We start from the raw sequence: 14,419 nt of genomic DNA, 5'->3' as shown, positions 1-14,419 counted from the left end.
CAAAATAAAAGTTAAGTATTTTGGGACTACTTCTTAATGAGCTGGGCTGGAAGTACAGACACAAGGATCTTAAAGCTGAGTGTGCATTAAGAATCCTCCCCAAGAGCCTTGTAAAAGATGCACATTTCCTGGCTCCTTGTGCAGAAATTCTGGGGAGTGGTCCAGAACATTACTTTTTTAATGAGGACTGCAAGGCCATCCCAAAGCAAGTGACCTTTGACACATTTTGGGAAAACCAAGCTTCCAGAGTCTCATGACTTGCTGCTGCCCCTCAGACTCTGCAAGCTCTCAAGCCAGCAATGTGCAGGTAGCATTCCAGACTGAAATGCAGACTAATAGTTGTCCTTTGGTGATTCAAGTTAGTAAAAATCCTTCTTTGCAGATTTTGTATGTACGTCCCTGGGGCTTGGTCTTGTGCAGTTATTTGCTGCTCAAAGCCCCCACAGTTTGATTTTTGCTCAGCCCTGCCAGCCTCTCTGAACCCTCATTTAGCTACAAGGTAAGAAATACTACTTTCGTTCTATTTGTGGGGAAATTTAAAAGAAACGAAATGAATGCAGGATAGTAGCTGGTCAAGCTGGGCGTGGACCAGGTCTGACTTTAAATTCCATATTCATTCTTTAAAATCATTTGCTGCTTCTCATCAGGCCTCCTAAGTAAAAGACTGAATATCTTACCTAGGACTCTTCAACTTATTTTCAGGTTATTTTAAATTATTATTTTATAATAATACATTAATAATAATTATTAAAAATATATAATATAATCGTCATTTTATTACTTTTAAGATCAACTTTAAAGCATAATCACACGCACGCACGCACACACACCCCTATCTCTGCCCTAGTCCTTTCTCTTCTAATTTGAATGTAAGGTTATAGACATTTTTCTCTTCTGAGAGTATGGAGCACTTCAGAAGACCCTACTAACACAGATTCCTTGCTGTAGGAGGGTAATTATCATTCCTTTATCCTTTAAGAGATATCAGATAAATATGAAAGAAAATGAGGAACAGACTCCTTTCCTATTTTCTTTCCATCCTTTTATCTCTAAAGTAGGAAGTTTACTGAATCACTGCCAACAATTCACTCAGCCTAATGAAGTGTATAAGTAATAAGATTAAATAATCTTAAACCATTATTACAGTGGCCTGATGCTGACATTCATCCAAGCTCTGGCAAATACAGAGTGGTGAGTTCATGCTTGACTTAAAAATAAACAAACTAGGGCAGCAGGAACGTTCTAGCATAAAGTTTCAGAGGCACTTAACCTGGAAATCCGAGACTCTCCATCTTGGTTGAGGCTGAAGCAAACGCTGTCCTATTTCTACACTCTCCAGACAAAATTTATGGAATCCAACATTTTCTAGGGATGTTTCTCTGGGGCCTGTAGCCACACATGGGTAAACTTCTTCATGTTAGTCCCAAAGAAAGCACTTCTTTGAAGGCATCATCAAGGCCCATGGTTTCTATTCCTGCCTCTGTCATTAATAAACCATATAACCTCTGGCAAATCAGTCATCTTTCTTGGGCTTTAGGTTTTCTGAGCTATAAAATGATGTTATTGGATTTCTAAGGTTCCTCCTGGCCCTTAAAAAGCATTTTAATTCTATGACAATGGAAATTAACACGGTTTGGGATAGGGACTGGAGGAAAAGGGTCTGTTCAGCTAGGTCTCTTTCTTGCTCTGGGTAGTCTGCTTAAAGTTCTGTGCCTCACATCCCTAGCGAGGGGCCCCTTGGAGCCTGCAGGGATGCGGTGAGCAGTAACCAAGCCCAGCCAAGGGCTGGGGGCTATTTGGGGAAAAGGGCTAAATAAAAACTATTAGCAAAGGACAGTGTGGTAACTATTCTTCCCCCACTGAAAGGCCTGCTGTTGTGTAATTACAGGGTGATAATACGAATGCCTGTTAAAAGTGAGAGGTGCTTTCCAAAGCATATTCAGCCCCCAAATCATTTTGCTCAGGAGTTAATTATCCCCGTAAACTTTATAGCACTCTTCACTTACATCATTTATGCTTTTAAAGGTTTACCTAGCTATTTTATACTTTTTGCTGCTTCTCTATAAAGATTTTTTCCTGTGATATCTTAATAAACCTAAATTTATTATTTTTATTTTGTCAGGTTACTAAACTTTCATTATTCTAACACTTTAAATTTTCTAGAAGAATAATCCTATCATCTAAATATTTATACATCCTAGTCTTATAATTTTGAGTGAAAAAGTCTCAGAAAAAGAGGTATGATACAATGCCATTCATTTAAAATTAAGAAACACTATATGCAAACAACACTATATTTTTTTTAGCAATATGTAGTAAAAATATAAAGAAAGGCATAGATATTAGCATTTAAAAATGCATTTAAGAAGAGGCTGGCCTGGTGGCATAGTGGTTAAGTTTGTGCTCTCTGCTTTGGTGGCCCGGGGTTCGGATCCTGGGTGCAGACCTATACACCACTCATCAAGTCGTGCTGTGGCAACATCCCCTGCACAAAATAGAGGAGGGTTGGCACAGATGTTAGCTCAGGGCTAATCTTCCTCAAGGAAAAAGAGGAAGATTGGTAACAGATGTTAGCTCAGGGCCAATTTAAAACTTAGCATAATGCTTACCTCTGTACAGGAGTTTTGATAATGTAATTAGGGAGAAGAACCTAAGGGATTTCAACTAAATTTCTAATGTTTTTTTCTTTTTTCTTTTTCTCTTTTTTGTTAAGGATTGGCACCTGGGCTAACAACTGTTGCCAATCTTTTTTTTTTTTTTTCTGGTTTATCTCCCCAAACCCCCCAGTACATAGTTGTCTATCTTAGTTGCAGATCCTTCCAGTTGTGAGATGTGGGACGCCGCCTCAACGTGGCCTGACGAGCAGCGCCATGTCCGCGCCCAGGATCCGAACCCCGGGCCATCACAGCGGAGCGCGCGAACTTAACCACTTGGCCACAGAGCCGGCCCCTGTTTTTTTCTTAAATTGAGTAATTGATACACGTAATGTCATCATATTATACTTTATATCTTATCTGTGTTAGAAATATTACATAATAAATTGAAATATTTATATACAGCAAAGAAAAAGTTATATACATGAAATACACATATATCTGACTTTTCCTTTGTTTCCTAATTTTCATTACAAAGGCTAGAATCTTAAGAAAAACGTTAAAAGTGGTGATGCTGTGCATACCTAGGAAGATCCAGGAAGAGGGCTGGCCATTAGTTTATTTTATCCTATTAAACACGTCTCCTTTTTTCTTCTGTTTTACTTAGAGCATGTTTTGTGTTATTGCAATTGTTTTTATCTTCAAACAAGAGTGTGTGATAAATTTCATTAAATGCCCTTTTGGCATCTATGGAGATGACTAGAGTTATACAAGGAATTATGTTAAAAGGTTCCAAATATTGTCCTAACATGGCAGTCATGGAATAACCTGGGATGTTTTACTATGTGGCATTCAATTTGCTAATATTTCATTGAGGATTTCTGCATTTGTGAAAGCTAGATAAGGATAGAGTTTTCTTTTGGGGCAATCTAGGTTAGGTATTATTAATTGGGACCAGGCTAGCTTTATAAATAATTAGGCAGGCTTCTCTTCCTGTGCTAGGCTCTGAAAATTGAAATAGCACAGGAATTAGCTGTTTCTTAAAGATCTGAAAGATCCAGTTAGTGAAATTTCTTGGTTCTTTCTCAGGTAGTAACTCTGCATTTCATCCATGGTTATGAGGTTTTTCAGGTTTTCTTCCCCTGTATTTCAGATTTGCACAGATAACAGCCTCTTTTATACAAAAATTTAAGTGCAATAAGTTTTAAAGGTCTTCCATACCTAGGCTAAAAGCTTCTTTGTCATTCCTAGTTTTCCGCAATTTTTGTTTCTCTCTTTCTCTTTTGACTATCTTCACTAGATATACTCTTCTCAAAGAATCAATTAATTGCAATTAATGACCCTAGCTTTACTTAGAATTCAACTTTGGCTGCATCGCATTTTCGTTGTCATGCAGTCTTATCACTATCACTACTACCCAAGAATTCTTTAACCCAAGAGTGTGTTTATTTGTTTATCCTTTTATAGATTTCTTGTCTTACTGTACTGCCATGGGCAACTCTGCCAGCTAAAGTAGGAATTGTCTACATTTTCCTTTTAGACAAAATCTGAGGCTTTTCTAAGTCTTCCATGGAGATTTGGAAAGAAGAGATAATCTCTTTGGTTGTATGGATTAAATCAATCATATTAATCATATTATTCAACTTCTATAATTGGTCTGTCAAAGACTGCAAGAAATGTGTTAAAGTTTTATAAAGAATATGGTTTCACCGTTTTCATCTCATATTTCATCAATATTTTTGTATTATATATTTCAATGTAATGATATTTAATGAAGAAAGGCTCAGGGCTGTTCTTCAGGAACTGTGACATTTATCAATAAAATAATGCACTTTGGCCTATTTAATAGTTTTATCCTGAATTGTACTTTGCTATTAATATTGCAGTTAGTAGGTAACTAATATTATTTTCTTTTGGTCTGAATTTGCTATTACATCTTTTCCTATCTATTTTTAACTATTTGTTTTAGTGGTTCATTGATTATCACCATTTTATTTGCTCTGGATTTCCAACACACTTTATTTTGATTAATTTATTTGTATGCTGAATATTTCTTTGAGTCATTTTTTTCAGAAAGGGTATGTAGGGGATATACATTCTTTCTGAATGCTCATAGAATATTTAAAAGAAACTACTTTTGTAGAAGGCAAAGTTTGATGTATTGTTATGTAACAAAAGCAAGTTGCTAATTAGAAGGAATGGTATGACCCCATTGTGTGTGTGTGTAAAACACATGTATCACGATGTGTGGTTACATTGATAAACATATATCTATAAGCAAGTATATTGAAATAGAAAAGGTATGTGCTAAAATGTAAACTGTTATAGTATTTAAAGGGGAGGGCTATTACTTTTTAAATATATTTTCTAATTTTTCTCTAGTAAGCATGTAATACTTAAAAACAAAGTTTTTTTTAAAAAAAGAATTACTACCATAAGAAAGAATATTCTGATATTCTAACATGTCTAAAAATAAGGCAAAAGAGTTTGGGATAACTATATTTCTTTTAATTTGACATTATGAAGAAATGGTAATAGAGAGAAAATTAGTTAGGAAAGAGGAAACCCAGTAATAACAAATGAGACGTCCAATAATTTGTCGGATATGAGGAAAAAGCTGGACTTGAGAATCAAAGGTGAAGATCAAGGCTTGGATCTAACACTCATGCTCTATGGACCCCAACAGGCTGACTTTTTTTTTAAAACTCAGTTTCTGACTAGCGAAAATAAAGGCAGTAATAATTGTACCTATTTTCTAGGATAATTAGAGAGTGACATGAGATAAAGGAAAAGTGCTCTGTAAAAGTTAAAGCACTAAACAAATGTTAGTTATTATTATCCTTATTTTTGACCATAAAAAAAGGACTTTTGCCTTAAAACCTGAGGCATTTCAGGGAGAGCCACATGTAAATGCTCAAGAAAAGACAGGGGCTTATGGTTTTTCATTGGTAGAAATTCAGCATTTCAGGTTCTGTAATACTGGAAGTCATGATTCATGTGGTCATCAATTAAAATCATGGTAATAGAAGGCCATAATCACAGGGGGCTGTCAGCATCTGTATGTTCTTAGGAAGCTAAACATTAGTATCAGGGTGGTAGTATGGACCCAGCAATAAAGTGCAAGTTTAGAAGATCTGTTCCTAGTCTTTGTCTTTTACTTCAAAAACATCAAAGCAACTATAAAATAGGACTAATAATCTCCCCTTTGTCTATTTCACAAGGTTCTAATAGGTATGATAATGGGCAATAATAGATGGTCAGGAGCATGGTGAAAAATAAGGGACTGTAGGAATGGAAGAGATAACTATTTGTAGGAGTTAGCATGGGTTAAATCTCTTACGGGAATACTTGACAAACTTTCCTCTTTCCTGAACCATTTTTCTCCTTTTTGGGAGAGTGCTTGTGGGATGATGATGTAACATCAAGAAGAAAGTGTGTGTGTGTGGTGTGAGAAAGACAGACAGACACTCCTTGGAGATGAGAGAGCAGAAGCGGGCAACTAAGAAAAGAGAAAGAGAGAAATTCATGTGGATTTCCCCGGTTTAGTCCAAACTCTCAGTTCCTCTCCCAACACTCACATAAAGCACTGGCCGTAACTGCTTTTAAAACATTTTATTAGGAGCAATTGAGCGTATAAAAGGACAACTTTCCCGCAGCGGTACAAAACCTACCTCTTAATGTAGGTTGAAAAGTTAGAATGTTTTAACTGTAGCCATTTAGCAACATAAGGGAGCAAAAGGCCGCTAGTGTGTTGGGCACTAATGCGTCAAATGCAGGAACCTGACAGTGTTTAGTCTCCTGTGGAGTTGGCCTCCTGTTTCCTGAGACTTTTTAATCACTTGGATTTTAACTCTCATAAAAATGTCTGTCCCAACTTCCACTGCTGGAGAGTTAGGAGTCGGATTTGAGAGCTCTGGTTTAGCGGAAGATCCTTGGCCGCCATTTCATAAACAGACTTGCTGAGAATCTTTGATGCGCTGTGTCTGTAGGCCCAGAGTCCTTGGTGATGCTAAGACACAGCAATTCTTTAGTAAATCTACACTTGTGGGTAAACCTGTCTCATGAAAGGCAGAGGACATGTAAGTGGGAGGCACTGTTGCTGTCTTTCATACTCAGACCAAGATTAAAATCTTCTTAAGTAAAGCATGAATGTCTTCTTCTCATATATGTCCTCATATTCCTTCTATGACATCTATTTATTTCAGTATTTCCATAGCAACCACAGCTATGAAATTGCCCCAAACTTAGAGGATTTCTAAATTGTATCAGATTATGCTAAGAAAGAAAGCAAGGGTAATAATGTTATTAATCAGATTAAGCCCTTCTAATAGTAAACAATTGCATGATTTATAAAATTTCACACTTATTCCTTCCTTCTTTTTAAAGAAAGGGGGGAAGTCAATATCTCCCTTTAATAAATGAGGATACCAACATTCAGAAATTAAATGACTTACCTAAGGTCACACCAGAAAAGCAAGGACTAGAACCAATATATTCTATTTACATCACTTTACTTTCCAAGGAAGCTTAGGACTCTTAATTTTAATCTGTTCATTTACATAAATCCATAAGAATAATCAAAACTGAGATTCCAAAAGATCTATCACCAAAGTAGAAAAGCATCTTGTTGGTTTTGCTAATGATAACACAAACAAATTAAAGTAACTATTATATAAGGCACTTATTAAATTGGTTCAAAATAAATATAAATAAACCTCTTCAATAGTGGATAGGTTATAGTTTTAACATATAGTCTCATTATTGCTGACAGTTCTGTAAATCGGAAAAATATTTCCAAAGAAATCTAGCTAAAGTTCTCCAAAGTGCCATAAAGTAAACTTGGTAATATAAATCAAAGAATTTATGCTCAGGAAGTAATTTAAAACAAAAAAATACAAAAATTTCACTAAGTTATTTATAGGTATGTTATTTATAATACTGAAAGATTGGAAAATACCCAATACTTTTCTAGTGGCAAATGGTTTTAAAATATAGTGTGTAAAAATAATGTAAAACTAAACAGACAAAAAGCTAAAAATGAAGATTATTAACAATGGAAAGCTATATACCTATTTATATTAAGTCAATCAATAAAATACAAAACAAAGCATGCATAAAATGATGAAGAGAACTGCAATGCCTTAGAGAATCAAATTTGTTTAATTACAGCTATGTAGGTGTAAGGATTAAGGATTTAAGAGACTATAGGAAAACAGGAATAATCATTGAAGCAAAGATGAAGACATTATTGGTATATTTTCCCTCAAAATTATGTAAATTTTTAATTTAAATATGATTTAAACTTGATCAATTTAGGTAAGAATAAATTAAATTTATATTAGACTGGTCTCCTTCCTGGTTTCAAGCATCAAACATGGTGGTTGTTACACAGAAATAATTAAACTACCATCTTCAATATCTTATTCCATCAGTTAAAAAAGAGGCACAGACTGAGGCCCAGGGCCTGGGTTTTCTCTGCTTTGTACAGGATGTCCTTCAGACTTCAGTTTCCACCAATGGAACAAGAAGCAACTAGACTGGATGACATCGTAGGTGCTTCCTGTTCTAAGGACTTTGGCTCCAAGAGAGAGACACACATCCCTAGGGTCCTCCTTAATACAAACTCTATCTTCAAAACAAACTGGTTTCATTTTATTCTCCCAGCTTCCCCAGCTTCCCTAAAAGAAAACTCTTTACATTTCTAGTGTGGCAGCTTATTGGACTTACGAAAGTTCAGAAGAAATTAAAATGTGAAAGCATCCATCTGAGGGCGTGAGGGCTGCGCAGAACTCTGAAATCAATATTGAGCAAGGGCCTTTGAATAAAGCTTAGCTGAATTCTGATAAGAATTAAACTACATTTTAGAGTCACCATGGATAGATCTTGTTAAAGAAAAATCTTGATTAAAGGTTCTTATGAAGGAGAGAAGCCAAAAACGATGGTAAGAATTTCCATTATTTGAATTCACCCAGGTCTTCCAAGGATGTAACGGAATATCTCCCATATGGTTTTCCTTGTCATAAGTATAATGTAGTTATCAGTCAACCAAAGCAGAGGAGCTACATCTTAAAGAATCACCGAGCTCTTATGCCTGGAATGGAAATCGAAACTTGAGCCCACACACTGTAGAAACCTGTAATTTAGTCGGATTAGACTCTCTTTGGTCTTATTACACACTGAGGAGAGTAAGCAAAGCATTTAAAAATGGAAGAGGGGCATGTCTGAGAGGTCTAAATAATTTACTAAAATCCAAAAAATCTCACTGTACATGTAAGGTCCTTATCTTCAGAAATACTAAATAGGCCAGAAATCTTATCAAAATTAATCTCAGAGTAACATTCATCCCACTACCATTCCCTGAGCAAGCCAAGTGTGCTTTATATGGATTGCCTCATTTCGTCTTCACAAGCCTTTGGGGAAAATCCTGCTATCATCCCCATTGTATAGATGAGGAAATTGAGGCTTAGACAGATCAAGTAATTCTCCCAAGGAGACAAAGCATTAAGTGATGAAACCAAATTCAAACCTATGATCTTCACACCATGTTATGTTATGTTCCAATATTGTTCATACGATTCCTACACATAAGAGTTAAAAGAAAAACAGAAGGATGCTGCCACAGGAGCATCAAAGTAGCAAGAATCAACAATGCAGTCAAAAAAGTCAAAAAAGGATGAAAAATAGACACAGGAACTACAAAAAATACAGTAGTCTGTGGTCACTTAGTGTAAGGACAAACAGCCATAGGTGCTTCCACAGGCTCTGCTGACATCACTGGCACAGAGCTTCCTGCAATGAGTAATTTCATAGTGATGGTCCTAAGTCATTGTGAATGACCGTCTGCACAGTCTGTTTACAGAGGCAGGGAATTTTATATTTTTCTCTTTTCAACAAAGATTTCAAAGAGTGATATTTGAAATATTCTTATTTATTAAAGAGGTAAGCTTTTGTCCACTAGACTTTTCCTGATATGCAATTGCTCCCCCCATCAACAGGACATTACTGTGTTTGTGTTCATGTTTTGGACAAACTAAAACCATTTGGTGTCGGCAAAGAATGTGAGTCTAGGAATGTGAACAACTGGATGTAGCCCTGGCTGACACTAATAATAGAACATAAGACATTACTTTTCTCCTCTCCATGTCTCTGTATTCTCACTTGTGAGGAGAGGAGTTAGACAAATGATCTTAAGACTTTTTTTTCCCAGCTCCAACATTGTGTGGCACTATAATGCTTTATGCGTTTAAGTTGCTTTTGGGGAGAAAAATGAAATAAAATTGAACCTAAGAGATGCAAAACAATATTTAGTCCTGCCAGATCTTAATCTTTAACTTTCAGATCTGTGCTACAGACCCCAGGGCGGCAATGAGTTAGACCTGTCAGGTTATGGGAAAATACCAATGAGGCCAGAAACTTCCGCAATAAACTTGAACTTGGGGATCTGAAAAGCTATGTATAACTCCCAATACTTTGCACCCAAGCCTTCTTTTATGTTGAAATGCCCGGCCACTGAGGGCCAAATCATGCCTCCACTGAGAGTTTGCAAAAAGGCACTACTTTTTCCACTAACAATTATTAAACAAAGATTTAAAATCATGCAGAAGGATTGCAAAGAAAGTTACTTCAGATTATAAAAAAATTTATGATTGTTCATCAAATTGCTCTATCAGAAGACAGCTTAATATGTAGATTTAAGTAGCCTGGTAAAACGCTAAGATAATGTGACCATAGCATTTTTGAGTCACTCAGCTATGTTATTAAAATACAGTTACGTTCTTAAAAAAAAAAGAAAACCACTTTTAGTTCAGTCAGCATTACCATTCTTTTCCCTTTAAGGTGCTCCATCATAAAGGATTTCTCTGTTTGCATCATTGAAAACCTACTGGGTATGACAGGTAAGAAATCATCTGGGTAGAAAAGAGGTGATTCAAAGGGCCCAGGAATTTGGAAGAGCACTGACACGTCCAGAGGCCCTGCAACATTTCTCTACAAACACAGTGAGACCTAGTAACAAGAGGTGTGACGCTGCTACTTGGGAAACATTCTGATCCTTCGGGATAAAAGATGCTAACTTGCACATACATGCTTACAAGCCACTGGGTGATGATCTTCCCAGCAGACCACTAACTGAATGGCAGCCCCATCCCAACGCACCTTTCTGACTTCCTATGGACATATGGAGAAAATTGAGATACGCCCATTTACACACACACATATTTTGCAGTCTGGCAAGAAGCAAAGATCTCATGGCTACATTCTAGCTGGAGTGATTGGCATTTTGCCAAAGAAGACATGTTTGCAAAGCACCTGAGGGCCAAATCTGAACTTACAATGTAGCAGGGTTCGCAGTAGGCTTTCTTCTCCACTGCATAGAAGGGCTGCCCTCGGAGCTTGTTGCTGCAGATGATGCAGGTAAAACAATCCACGTGGAAGACCTGATCCATGGCGGTGCATCCTGTACCTTCCCCAACTACGTTTTCCCCACAGCGAGCACAGCGGCCTAGAAGAAAAAACGGATTGACTGTTGAGAGCACACCAAGGGACACCTTTAGTACTTCTAAAGAAGCCACTTTGGGGGAGACAGCAGATTTGTAATGTCAGCAGCAGCAATAGGACCACCACTATTGCCATCACCATCACAAGTAGGATCACCAGGATTAGCCACTTCTAGCCCACGTAAGGCAGGAATGATGGGAATTTTACTTGAGTCAGTTGAGGTGCTGACCCCATAGCCAAGGTCACACAAGTGAGAGAGTAGAACTCAGGCCTCCTGATATCGAGGCCAGTACCCTGCCTCTAATCTCACACTCAAGTGTAAGAGCAACACGATTCAGGACGGTAGGAGAAGGCACAGTCTAGGAAAATCTTCTCCTCGGACAGTCTACATGTCCCATTAGACTGTGAAGGAACCGGGTCCAAACTCAAACTTCAACTCCTTTCACAAAAGCCTGGGTTGTAAAACCTCTGCATCCAGCCCTTGGCATCAGGCAGATGAAAAAGTAGTCCCTTTTATTTTCAGACAGCTCTGACTGCTAGAAAGTTCTTTCTCATATTGAGTCGGAACGCTTCCTCATTCTAACGGCTGCCAACAGTTCCAGTTCTGTCTTCTAGGGCCTCGTGAAACAAGTCTCGTCTCTTATACTCGATCCCTTAAGATATTACAATTCAGTAAGCATTGCCTCAAAGTCTGTTCTTAGTTTGAACATCCCTAAACCCTGCAACAGTCCCACAAACTGTAGGGTTTTGAGTCCCTCATGGCTCTGGGTTCTGCAAACTTTTAGCATTCTTAAATTGATCCGTAGGGCATCTGGACCACATACAGACATTAGGTTTAGCTTTAAAAAAATTCACGTTGTTTTAAATGATAACAATAAAACATAATTTAAGAAAAATGCTTATGTTAGTTTGAGGCATTGTGCTGGTTGCAATCTGTATCTGTAACTGGCTCTGTCATGGGAATCCTGAGCCAGAGGTGAGCGCCACATCCAGTTTCCTTTCTTATTCTTTATTTCTACCAAGCTAAAAAAAGTCTTAAGTAATCACGGGTCACTGGGAATGGCAACAGTAATCTGCAGGCTTTTACAGGTAAACTATAGGAAATCTAGTGCTTCATTGCGTCAGGCATTTGCAAGGCAATTTATATACATTAACTCATTGCATATTCACAACCACCCATGTGATAGGTACTGTTATCATCCCTATTTTACAGATGAGGAAACTGAGTCACAAAAATGATTAATTAACTTCACATCCAAGCAGTCTGGCTTCAGGATCTTAAGCACTGTGCTCTCAGCTCTGCCTAGTTCTGGATTGAACACAGAGCTGACATGATGGACAGACTTCTCACTGAACACTGCTTTCAGCACTCCATCACAGTGGATTGACAACCACTTCACACCTAAAAATGGGAGGGCTAAATGTCTCAACTTGGGAGAAAAGAGGCAAATATATTTCTAATCCTCTCTCGTTGCATTGGCCCTAGAAAATATTTCTTTATATTCTCTTGCAGGATTTGAATCTATCTTTAAAATACAGCCCAAAGTATACAGCGTTTTTCCCCTCTAAGGAATAAGAAATATCAAGTGCCAGAAAAAGAGTTAAATTCTTGGAAATTGAGCAGCCTCCACTATAGTTGCTATTATTATGAAGTCTTGATATCATACTCTTGGCATCTGATAAAAACTTTTGTATAATATTTGTAATAAACTTTGACTTGATTTACAAACTTCTATCCAAGAGTTAACTTGTACCTGTTTTTATTATAAGATGTATAATCTTAGAAAGGTGCCTTTAAAATTTTGGACTTTCATTGCCTTTAGGAATAAAATTAGGTTATTTCACATGGTAAAAAAAACTTCATTGGTTTACTAGAAAATTCACTGGACTGTATTTGAAAATGATGCTAAAATTCTGAGAGCTTCATGCCACCATCTGACAACACTTCATTGCCGAACAGATTTTGGGGTTTATAGGCAAATGGATCATCAATCCATAAGGTCTAATTTTTAAAGAGTCGTCATCATATTTAGTATTCAAACCTTTCCTTTTCAACCGCTTGGGCAAATCATCACATTCATCTCAGTATATACAGATTCATTTCCAATATTTATATTGGAATCTTGTTCACTAAAATTTACATTGGTAATATTAATCTGAAGTGGCATTTATGGTATTATCTTTATTACTATTTTTTTCCACCTTCAACGAATCATATTCAAATCACTGATCTATTTTGCTGAACTGAAGAAATAATGCAATACAACAGTAATAATGAAAAATGTAGGTTTAGCAGCAGCAGAAAAAATATACTAATGACATGAAAATAATCTGAGTTGAACAGCACTGTTACTTAACAGTGGTTAAACATCACAAATCAACACAGGTTTTGCGGTACAGGTGCAATCTTTAAGAATGTGATGATTATCTAAGAGCATATTGGGTTCCTGTGAAAACCGTAGTTTTACATTTTAAACTTATTAAATGCAGGTCAACAAAAATATTTTTATTTATTCTTCTTTCCCTTTCTAGATGCCAAATTGTACTCTTTGATGGTCTTTCAGGGACTACCAGTGATCTGTGGACCACACTTGGGGAAAAAATTATTCTGGCCAAATGTTACCGACTATTGGTCATGGTGGTCTATGAGGCAGGCAGAGGTAGCAATTCTGATCCAGACTAGGGCTGCCGAAAGTGTAATATCTGGAATCAAGAGCCTGAGCCTAGATGGTTTATGGAGAGTTTGAAAGCTACCCATGAGGATGCGGGAGAGAATTTCAATCACTGCTTAGAGGGAAAGGTCAGAGCAGAGCCCTAAAGGTCAGGCTGAAAAGATAAGCTTTGGAATTCTCATTGTATTCAACTGACATTCCCCAGGTATTTACTCTTTGCCCAGTACTATATTCTGCTTATGTATGATATACAGAAATGGATCAGACAATGTCAGTGCCCTTTACCGTCATTATGAGGCTCTATATATCCCACAATCACATGACAAAATGTGCAGAGTGTTGTATGAGAAAGTGCTATGGAGAAGAGAGAGGAAAATCATATCTGAGGCGACTCAAGAAAGGTTTTGTGGAGAAATAGGCATTTAAACCCAATCTTAAAGGACAGAATTTTGACAGGTGGGGATGGAAGAGACAAAACCATTCTAGTTTCTCCCAAGAGAAAATGAGTGGCTGGGCTTACTGGGTCTAAAAACTCTGCAGTGACCTGGTACTGGCACAACAAGATTTTGTCTCCTCAGTTACGAAAGCAGATGGACCGTATTCACAAGGAACAATCTTCTCCTTTATGTTTTGGAGAATATTCTTCCAGAGAGGGTC

The 14,419-nt window shown here is 37.2% G+C and overlaps 1 protein-coding gene across 16 annotated transcripts in view; it reads right to left on the bottom strand.

Annotated features, from left to right (window-relative positions):
* Nucleotides 1-14,419, bottom strand: part of LPP (LIM domain containing preferred translocation partner in lipoma) — a 637,546-nt gene that overhangs the window by 88,095 nt on the left and 535,032 nt on the right. For all 16 annotated transcript variants that reach the window (XM_023623171.2, XM_023623168.2, XM_023623172.2 and 13 more), the window contains one exon: nucleotides 10,925-11,094. In XM_023623171.2, coding sequence (XP_023478939.1) covers nucleotides 10,925-11,094 — 170 coding nt within the window. The remainder of the gene's footprint in view (nucleotides 1-10,924; nucleotides 11,095-14,419) is intronic.

The sequence above is a fragment of the Equus caballus genome, chromosome 19, assembly GCF_041296265.1.
Source record: "Equus caballus isolate H_3958 breed thoroughbred chromosome 19, TB-T2T, whole genome shotgun sequence".
Taxonomy (NCBI): domain Eukaryota; kingdom Metazoa; phylum Chordata; class Mammalia; order Perissodactyla; family Equidae; genus Equus; species Equus caballus.
Note: the sequence above shows the minus strand (reverse complement) of the source record. Positions and strands in the feature narration are given on the sequence as shown.